Source organism: Neoarius graeffei, chromosome 21 (genome assembly GCF_027579695.1).
Source record: "Neoarius graeffei isolate fNeoGra1 chromosome 21, fNeoGra1.pri, whole genome shotgun sequence".
NCBI classification, from domain to species: Eukaryota; Metazoa; Chordata; class Actinopteri; order Siluriformes; family Ariidae; genus Neoarius; species Neoarius graeffei.
In genome coordinates this window covers 53,502,040-53,512,831 of record NC_083589.1, presented here as the reverse complement: position 1 = coordinate 53,512,831, position 10,792 = coordinate 53,502,040, and the positions used below count along the sequence as shown (strand labels likewise).

The 10,792-nt window shown below is 39.8% G+C and overlaps 1 protein-coding gene across 1 annotated transcript in view; it reads right to left on the bottom strand.

Moving 5' to 3' along the window:
* Positions 1-612: 612 nt before the first annotated feature.
* Positions 613-10,792, bottom strand: part of LOC132869975 (tigger transposable element-derived protein 4-like) — a 93,205-nt gene continuing 83,025 nt past the window's right edge. The window contains exons 2-4 of the mRNA XM_060903538.1: positions 1,668-2,629; positions 1,078-1,276; positions 613-939 (exon numbers count right to left, since the gene is read on the bottom strand). Coding sequence (XP_060759521.1) covers positions 613-939; positions 1,078-1,276; positions 1,668-2,629 — 1,488 coding nt within the window. The remainder of the gene's footprint in view (positions 940-1,077; positions 1,277-1,667; positions 2,630-10,792) is intronic.

Genomic DNA, 10,792 nt, shown 5'->3' with positions numbered 1-10,792 from the left:
TTATATGCGAAGTCTGTTGTATGTGGATACCGTACTTTGTCTGTTATATGTGTATGCCGTACTTTGTCTGTTATACGCATATAGCAGACTACTGTTCGTTATACACCCAGTCACCTTGAAGGGAGTGCACACTGTTCTGTCTGTTTTGACCATGTATGTTCAATCACTGTAACATACACATGTACATGTATGTGATATTTTGATTATTTCAAAGAAATTAAAGTCCTTTTGCCATTCATTAGGTATCTTTATTCTTTCCTACCAGCACTGCACATTTAACAATTAATCCAGAATATCCTAACTCACTCCATATAAAGAAAAGAAGCCTAAATGAATGAATCAAAAGACCTAAATTAATCAATTACTAGTCAAATGCCCTGTGACTGCAAGATGATTGACTGAAAAAGAGAGTTCTCACAATTCAAAACACTGCAAGATACACTGAATCTACATGTATGCGAAGTTGAATAGAGTGTTCATTATGTAACACTGTGAGGAATGATTTGGCAGTAATAACAACTTCCAGCTGTGTACTGAAGTACATACTTGGATTACAAACACAAACTTTATACAGAGGATCAGTCCCGCACACCTTAACCCCTCTGTGGCGGGTTAGAACACAACTTCTGACTGCACAAAGTCCAAAATTGAGCTTTGCTTAAGCCGCTTTGGGGCTTCATTGGTTAACAGAATCGGCATTTTCTGTGCGAGTTTGAAGACGTCATCTGTGTCTGAAGACTCTGGCATGGTGAGAGCGAAACGCCGAATGACATCTACAGCATCATAAGTCGCTTTGACTGATGGGGGTGAAAGTGGTTCAGCGGCTCTCTCATCAGCTGGACCATCCCCTTCATCGCCAGCTATCTCAACATCAGAATCGGCACTAGCCAGGGACTGGACAGACTCCACGATCTCTTGGTCAGTCATCACTTCATAAACCTGGAATGAGACAGAGGACAAGATAAGACATTAAAATCTGCGATGCAAGATTATGATATTACTACACACATGTAAGTTAGTAAGGAAAGCAGAATGCAATGACCCTTTCAAACAAACAGTTAGGCCTTACAGACTTGCCTCATTTTCATCTGCATCAATGTCAAGGTAATCGTCCATGTTTTCTGGCATCCTTTCTCCAAGAAATTTCCTCAACCTGTCCCACACATTTCTGAATTCTCGACGATCTTGTTGGTCAGTGTCCGTGGCGTCAGTTGGTTCGACCATTTCTACTTCTCGGGGTTGTTCATCTTCGTAAGTAGAGATAAAGCCCACCTTCCTGAAATGAATCGGAAATAAATATTATAATTCATTGTAACAGTTTGCAGATTAAACCTTTTAATCTTAAGGCTAAACATGCTAAAATAATCTGTCAGGGCACAATTAAATATTTCCATTTGAAAACCAAATTTTCATAAATGATTTTTTTTATGGAAACCCCTGTAGAACCTTCAAAAATGACAAAGGAAGTAAAGTACTGACTGCCAAAAGTGTCATTTTTCTTACTAGTGTAGTGGGTAGGATGTATGCAGCTTGAATTGCTAGGGACAATTCGCCTCATTTTCCTTACTAGGGACAATTTGCCTATCTTGGAAAAAAATTTGGGCAAATCTGAGACATGGTGTATCTCACACTGCCTGAGTCTTAGAAAAATTGTCTCTTAACCTTACCTGTAGACATTGATGATCGTACTAGTCTTGACGTTGGCCCATGCTGTCTTTATTGCAAACAACGCATCTAAGAGGTCCCATTTGAACTGTTCATCCTTTTCTGCTGCCTTCAACCTCCTTGTAGCAAGAATCCTTCGATAGTAGAACTTCAGGTTCTTGATGATCCCGCCATCCATGGGCTGGGTAACGCTTGTCGTATTTGGCGGCAGAAAAACCAACTCGATGTTCTGTAGGTCAATGTCAGGATGAGCTGGACAGCTGTCCACAATCATGCAGATTTTCCTGTTTCCACGCACCATACAAGAATCAAGCTTCTTCAGCCACTCTTCAAACAAACGACTGGTCATCCAGGCCTTTTTGTTTGCGGTATATTCAAGGGGTATCTGCCTGCAACCTTTGAATGCTCGTGGCTTCTGACTCTTACCAATAACGAACATCGGAAGTTTGTCCGACCCATCCATGTTGGCGGCGACTAATAGGGTAATCCTGGTCTTTTTCTGCTTACCCCCATGAACTGTTTCCCCTATAAAGCCCAGGGCATTCTCTGGTAACATCATATAAAACAGACCAGTCTCATCGGCGTTATAAATATCTTCTGCTTTGTAATGCTTCAAGAAATCGGCTAACTTCCCTGTCTGCCAGTCAGTAACAACATCTTGATCCACAGAACCGGCTTCCCCACACTTAAGCACCTTTCCAATGCCCCATCTTCTCTTGAAACGATTGACCCAGCCCCCAGATATGGTGGTATCCTCATGTCCAAGCTGGCGAGCAAAATACTCAGCCTTCAGCCGAAGCATTTCTGTATCAATTCTTATGTCCAGCAAGGCTGCCTTTTGGCGGAACCACACTAAAAGTGCCGCATCCACATCTTCGTAACTGACTTTCCGAACACGCTTGACGCCGCCTGCATCCTTGGCCACTTTATCAGGGTTTTCAATAATAGAAACGATCTCAACTTTCTTTCTCAGAATATCAGATAATGTTTGTTTTTTATATCAAATTTGGCAGCTAGTTCTACTTTTTTCCATTCTGGATGACTCTCGGCAAACTTGACAATATCGTATTTCTCTTTGTATGTCCATTGCTTACGCTTATTCGATGCCATTCCATTCCAACCAGCATTCAAAATCAGAACTATCTGAGTGCTGATTGGATGGTGTCAGGGAAACAGGCTGCATGATGTCACTTTGATCGATATCGCTGATTGGCAACCAGACTTAGAATGCTGCGCTACATCACGCTGTGCATTGTGTGTTAAAAACTCTTCGTAGGGGAAACGGCATTGTTGTCCGTTGTATGCGAGGCTATTTTAATGGAAATGCACTAGACTGGGACCAGGGATTTTGGTATGTTATATGCGATTGTCCGGTATATAAAGGCCGGTATATGCGATGAAATTTAAAGGAGTTATAGTTAGACGGGGCTGGGACCACGAGAATCAGTACGGTGTAGGCAAATATCCGGTTTATCCGAGGCCGTTGTATGCGATGTCTACTGTACATCTAGTACTTTGTATGGCCTCCATGATTTTTAATGGCAGCACCAAGTCTTCTAGGCATGGAATGAACAAGTTGGCGACATTTTGCAACACCAATCTTTTTCCATTCTTCAACAATGACCTCTTTTAGTGACTGGATGCTGGATGGAGAGTGATGCTCAACTTGTCTCTTCAGAATTCCCCAAAGAAAATAATTTCTTTCCACCACAAAGGTGAAGGCTACAAGAAGATTAGCAAAGCGTGACTTATCAGTCAGAATACTGTAGCAAAAGTGTTACAAAAATTTAAGAAAGATGGAACTGCAACCATCTCACAGAGACGTCCAGGTCGTCCACGGAAGTTAACACCTCGACAGGAGCGTCTTCTGATGAGAAGCGTTGAAGAAAATCGGCATGCAAGTTCACTGCAGTTATCTAAAGAAGTAGAAAGCCAAACTGGGGTGACTATTTCCCATGACACAATACGGCGTACACTGCAGAGGAATGGCATGCATGGATGCCGTCCACGAAAGAAGCCTCTCCTAAAGCCCAGGCACAAAAAAGCCCACCTAGAGTTTGCCAGGGCCCATGCTGACAAAGATGAAGACTACTGGGACTCTATACTCTGGACTGATGGGACCAAGATCAATCTTTTTGGAACTGATGGCTTCAAAACTGTATGGCATCCAAAGGTGAGGAATACAAAGAAAAATGCATGGTGCCTACAGTGAAACATGGTGGTGGCAGTGTCCTTATGTGGGGCTGCATGAGTGCTGCTGGTGTCGGGGAGCTGCATTTCATTGATGGCATCATGAATTCACAGATGTATTGCTCTATACTGAAAGAGAAGATGCTACCATCACTCTGTGCTCTTGGTCGTCGTGCACTTTTCCAACATGACAATGATCTTAAACACACATCTAAGGCCACTGTTGGATTTCTGAAGAAGAACAGGGTGAAAGTGATTCAGTGGCCAAGTATGTCTCCTGATCTGAACCCAATCGAACACCTATGGGGAATTCTGAAGAGACAAGTTGAGCATCACTCTCCATCCAGCATCCAGTCACTAAGGCCCACTTTACACGGGGATGGTCTGAAACAAAAACGCAAAAGTCCGTTTTCGTTCTCACTTTTTTCCGCGTCTACACGACCGTTTTCAAGGAGGAAATCTGCGTCTATGCGGTGATGCATAAATGTGTGGAATTCAATTGGATGTGCACGCCAGGCGGCTAGGTGGTGCTGTGAAAGACCTCCGCTATGTCTGCACGCATGCGCAACGTCTTCCGTCTTGTCTGATCTGCACATCTGCACCGCGAAAACTTTGACTACTCTGGCTATGGTAAGTAAGAAAGTAAGTAAAAAAGTAAGAGCATACTATACCCGCCTCTGTTCATTAACGGTATATGTGCAGATTCGGTATAGATGTTCGAAGGACTCCTGGACGTTTATTAAAGCTGCCAGAGCAGCTTGAAGGTCTGTTGGATCGATGTAATCAGACATGCTCTTACTTTTTTACTTACTTTCTTACTTCCCGGGCTGGCATGTACAGTATATGACATATGTATGACGTAAACGCGTACCCGACGTGAGCAGATCCGAGCAGAGTTTCGCGTATTGGGTAGTTTAGACGGATATGCAACGGGGGCTGTTTTTAACTTATCCACTCTGGAAGGCGTTTTCAATTTTTTCCGTTTTTCAGCCTCGGAAACGCCGTCCCCGTGTAGACGAAAGGCACTTCCGATAAAATATTTAGTCGTTTTTACCCGACAGCATCCTCGTGTAAACGGGCCCTAAAAGAGGTCACTGTTGAAGAATGGAAAAAGATTGATGTTGCAAAATGTCGCCAACTTGTTCATTCCATGCCTAGAAGACTTGGTGCTGCCATTAAAAATCATGGAGGCCATACAGTACAAAGTACTAGATGTAGTAGTTTTTGTTGTGGGGTGTACTCATTTTTGCACCACCCGAATTTGAGTACAACTGAAAAATGTGTACTCTAAGTTATATTATTAACCTTATTTTTTTCCCATTATAGGTTAAACAGATGTTATATTAAACTTTGTCTTGTCAACATTTTGGAAATTGTTTGTGTTCATTGAGATATTGTTTAAAATGTTACTTTTCAAAGGGGGTGTACTCATTTACGCTCAGCACTGTGTGTATTTGTTGCAAATGTTACTTGCAGGTGGGTGGGTGTATTAAGGACAGAGAAACAGAAAGAGTGAGACTAATGTGTGAAAAACACAAAGGTGCATTTCACCATGTTATACACTGAAACTGCATTCAAGTAAATACATGTAAGATTATATGAATAATTACAAGCATTTAGCAGACGCTCTTATTAGAGCAACGTACAACATACTCAGATCAACTTGGAGAGCAGGTGGGGGTTAGGTGCCTTGCTCAAAGGCACTTCAGCCATTCCTGCTGGTCCAGGGAATCGAACCGGTGACCTGTGGGTCCCGACACTGCTTCTCTCACCCTTAGCCCATGGCTTACTGTATTAGATGTGAAAAAAAAGAGATTAAACATTTAAAAATGAATGAATCATGTGCAAACAAATCACATGGAAAAATAAAACTACATATGAAAAATGTGAAAATAAACAGAGTAGAGAGGAGGAGGGAAACATGCAAAAAACTAGACATAAAAATAAATGAATAAAATTAATATATGAAAATGAATAACCAATTAGTTGGAAAATCACATGGGGGAAAATAATGAAAAATGTGAAAAAAAAATCAAAATTAAAGCAAAAATATTAATATGAAGAATTAATCATGTCGAAATAAAGTTTACAAATGAGATTAAATGCATAATTGAACATGAAAAATAAATACAAGAAAGAAAAAATAAAAACACATCAAGTGGGAAAATACCCCATGGAAAAATAAAACCGCACGCCCTAGGCTTGAAAATCTGTGAAACAAAATTAATTGTGTGGAAAAATAACATGCCAATTTAAATATAAATAAGTAAATTAATGAAAATAGAAAATATACAGAAGAGGATTAGGGCCACTGTGAGAAAAAAAGGGAGTTCTGACTTTTTTCTCAAAATTCTGACTTTAAACTCAAGGTGTGTGGATTTAAAAAATTTAAAAAAGACAAGAACAATAAAAAATTTGAAAATGTGAAAAATAAATAAATTGTGTAAAATATTTGCACATGGGTGGCACGGTGGTGTAGTGGTTAGTGCTGTCGCCTCACAGCAAGAAGGTCCGGGTTCGAGCCCCGTGGCCGGCGAGGGCCTTTCTGTGTGGAGTTTGCATGTTCTCCCCGTGTCCGCGTGGGTTTCCTCTGGGTGCTCCGGTTTCCCCCACAGTCCAAAGACATGCAGGTTAGGTTAACTGGTGACTCTAAATTGACCGTAGGTGTGAATGTGAGTGTGAATGGTTGTCTGTGTCTATGTGTCAGCCCTGTGATGACCTGGCGACTTGTCCAGGGTGTACCCTGCCTTTCACCCGTAGTCAGCTGGGATAGGCTCCAGCTTGCCTGCGACCCTGTAGAACAGGATAAAGCGGCTACAGATAATGAGATGAGATGAGATATTTGCACATGGAAAAAATAAAACAACTTCACTACATGTCACATCATGTATAAAAATATCATATGTGAAAAATTACATAATAAAAAAAAACAATCTGTGATGCAATGCAATATTAGCACTGTCGCCCCACAGCAAGAAGGTCCTGGGTTCGAGTCCTTTCTATGTGGAGTTTGCATGTTCTCCCCGTGTCCGCATGGGTTTCCTCCGGGTGCTCCGGTTTCCCCCACAGTCCAAAGACATGCAGGTTAGGCTAACTGGTGACTCTAAATTGACCGTAGGTGTGAATGGTTGTTTGTCTCTATGTGTCAGCCCTGCGATGATCTGGCGACTTGTCCAGGGTGTACCCCGCCTTTCGCCCGTAGTCAGCTGGGATAGGCTCCAGCTTGCCTGCGACCCTGTAGAACAGGATAAGCGGCTAGAGATAATGGATGGATGGATGGATGGATAATATGTGAATGAATTATGGACAAACAAAACCAGATTTTTTGTGTCAAACATGTGTGACTTTTCTGTAAGAGGAAACGCAGTGAGGTCCTTTATTGTTACGGTGAAAAAGAATGCAGTGAAATGTTTGTTCTGATCCAAACTGTGGGTCAAAAAGCCCATAAAACAAAAGCTCGAGGTGCACATTGATTCCTGGATTAGTTATTCCTTTTAAAGTCCTGCCGCAGTAGGTCAATATGTCTTACACTCACTTATCTGCAAGCAAAAAGGTTGGATCCAATATGGTGAAAGCAAAAGTGTTGGATTTTGAGCTTAATTAAAGTACTGAAGTACTTGCTTTTAAAAATACTTAAGTATTAAATGTACATGACTTTAGGGCTGCAGTTGACTTGCTGACTTTGGGACTGCGGTTGTCGTGAACGGTTTTGCGCTCAGGTTTCTGTCGGTGGGGGGTTTATAGCATCAACAAAGTTGACTTTATGCTAGGACTGTTAATGTTATAGTCATGTTGTCTGTTGTTGCCCAATGAGGATGGGTTCCCTTTTGAGTCTGGTTCCTCTCGAGGTTTCTTCCTTATGTCGTCTGAGGGAGTTTTTCCTTGCCACTGTCGCCACAGGCATGCTCATTGGGGATAGATTGGGGATAAAATTAGCTCATGTTTTAAATCGTTCAAATTCTGTAAAGCTGCTTTGCAACAATGTTTATTGTTAAAGGCGCTATACAAATAAACTTGACTTGACTTGACATTTTCTGTCAACGCATTGTTGTATTATTGCCACAAAGCTTACAAAACCTAACACCGTTGCCAAAGACAGAAATGTGAATTCACAAAATGAACGCATGTTGTGTCATCATGATGGTTTAACGTTAAGCTAGCTAGTCAGTGAAACTCCACATGACATGCTAGTGAAATCTTTTCAAACTCAAAATCATATTGGGTAGCTAACGTTACTAGAAAAGAAAGATTTCTATATTCTGTTTATTTGGCAAGATTATGCTAAAACATATTTCTGAAAGGACTTCAGATACGTTAATGTTATTCATGTTAGCGTAACTCAGTTTTTACATGCTAACTAACAGTGTCCAAGTTAACTAGCTATGCGTTAACGTTAACCGTGGACAAGGCGACGGTAACTTGGTGGGTAAATCCATAGAAAGTCATTTGACTAACCAGACTGCATAGCTATTGCAGCATTATCGCTAGCTCTAAAAGCACAGACAAATTCATTGCAAGCTTTCTCTTGGAATAAAACATTTATATAGCTCAATATGCTCCCGCTGGTTGGACGGCGAGGTTTTGTAGACCGTGATGTGGTTCGTTTTTGGCAAACATTTAAAACAAAACAAATCTTTATTTCTTTCAAAAAAACTGAAACATGTGTTCTAGGTATGGTCATGAGTGTGTCTGTGTTCCCCAGAAGAACTGCCTCCTTCCATTCTGCCATCAACTGATCGTGTTAAATAATGCTGCTGAGAAATCACTGAACTTGATTTTATGCAGTCTATGGACGTGACGTGACCTTAGTGATTACCGATAGGCTGTGTCAGTGTCACCTGTAAAAAAAAAAAACAATCACATTTTAGAAAAGGGTCATTCCATGCCAAATCAACAAGAGGTTATGCTCGACCATCTCAGATTTCAATGAAATTTGGAGGGCTCAGAGATACTATTAAAAGAAGTTAATCCCCAAAACTTGAGCTTCCTATCACCAATAGTTTCAGAGATACAGGCATGTGAATTTTTTTATTTTTTTTGTTTTTTGCTCAAAACATACATATTTCAAAGTGCAATATAATCTTTATTATGCAAGATAGAAACCTAAAATTTTGAACAGAGAGACTCAATGTCTTGTACTACAAGCTTCAACTTAGAATTTCAATGGTCATTGTATATTAGATGGTGATTTTAACAAGGAAATTAAAAAGACAAATTTGCAATTTTTGCATTTTTAACTCATTCTGGAAGCTTGCCTGTGGCAGTAATGCTTAAACTAAGAATGTTATTCAAATCTACACAGAAATATCTACCAATTTCAGTTTTACCGAGTCTCCACTGTTCCTAGTTTGTCTGTAATAGGGTTTTGAAATTCGCCGATTTCTAAAACATGCCATTTTCAGTCGCAAGAAATCCAATGTGGGATAGCAGTTAGGAACTTGTAAATCTTTTTTCAGTAATCCCCAAGACCCATATTTTATATTTCCAAATTTTTGTTCTGTGTCTCTCAAGTATTTTTAAACTACAGGGGTTTAAAAAATCCATTTTCACAGATTCGAATTTTTGATATATTTTCATATAACTGATATTTGAGGGTTAATAAATGCTTCAGTAAGGCTCAAGTAGGTTAGGAGACATGTTTCTTCCTCAATTTTAAATAAAATTTCAATTAATGCTCAGTATTAATTATTTGTAAATTGATTTTAATCTAAGACTGTGTAACATTAGCAATCAATGACCAGCTATTGTGTACCAGTCAACAGCCAGCCTTATCAATATCAACACAGCACAATAGGTGACCTTTGATACCAGAACAGGTGGCTCATATCTTATAGTTTTAGAGTCTGTAAACTGCATACTTGTTCAGATAACATTATATTGCTTGGATTGTATTAAATACATTGTAATACAGAGCACTGAGAAAATTTACCAATGTTATTAACTGAATGTGTTTCTTTGCAAGGATTGGATATTTTGAATAGTTGACTAGGGAATTTAATTGTAGTTGCTTTCAATTTGAGATCAGTATAAATTAGTTTGTTCTTAGACATCTAGAAATGGCTGAACTTCCTCCCTGTTCTATAGGAATTGGACTAAAGAAAGATTCTGACTGCCATAAACTAACATACAACAGAAATTGTAAGTTAAATACACTCTCTCAGTATAGTTTGGAGCAAATTTCATTAATTAAACAGAGAACTGAACTTGAGAACATTTCAAGCACAGACACAGTATGTCTGCATCATGAGAAACTGTTTCTGATGAAATATGAAGAGCTACAGAAAAGTTGTTGTGATCCATATGAAAGGCACAAGAAAAAATTTAAAACAGAATTACGTTCAATTCTTCCTGAAACAGCAGATTCACTTTCAAAACTGATAAATAAAAATATTAAACCTGGACAAAAATTGTGTTCTAAATGTTCACAGAGAGTGAAAGAACATTTAAGCCAAGCAGATTCAGCAGGTTCTACAGAATCAGAACAAGAGAGCATGTGTGTAGATGTGGATCCAACATACACTGGTGAGGTAGCTGAATCACTTGACAAAAGCCTTGTGTCAATTGGTTGCTCTCCACTGAAAATTGCCAAGTATAGCCACAAACAGAAAGCTGCATATGGCAAAGCAAAGCTGCAACTGTTAGGGTTTTGCTGGGATTCAAACCCAGATCACTGGTGTGATAATCCAGCAAACCCCCACTAGGCCACCAGGGGAATGACTCAAATGCAGAGGCGTGAGGCGAAAGTAGAGTATCAAAAACAGTTTATTTACAATATTTACAATCCAAGGGAAAAACAAAAAGGATAATCCAAAAGCTCAGAAGATATACAAAATAAAAATATCCAAAGGTTCAATGTCCAAAATCCAAACCCAGAAAAGAAGAGGCAAAACCCCAAACACTCAGAAGATCCAAAGGTCAAAACAAAAATCCACAAAGT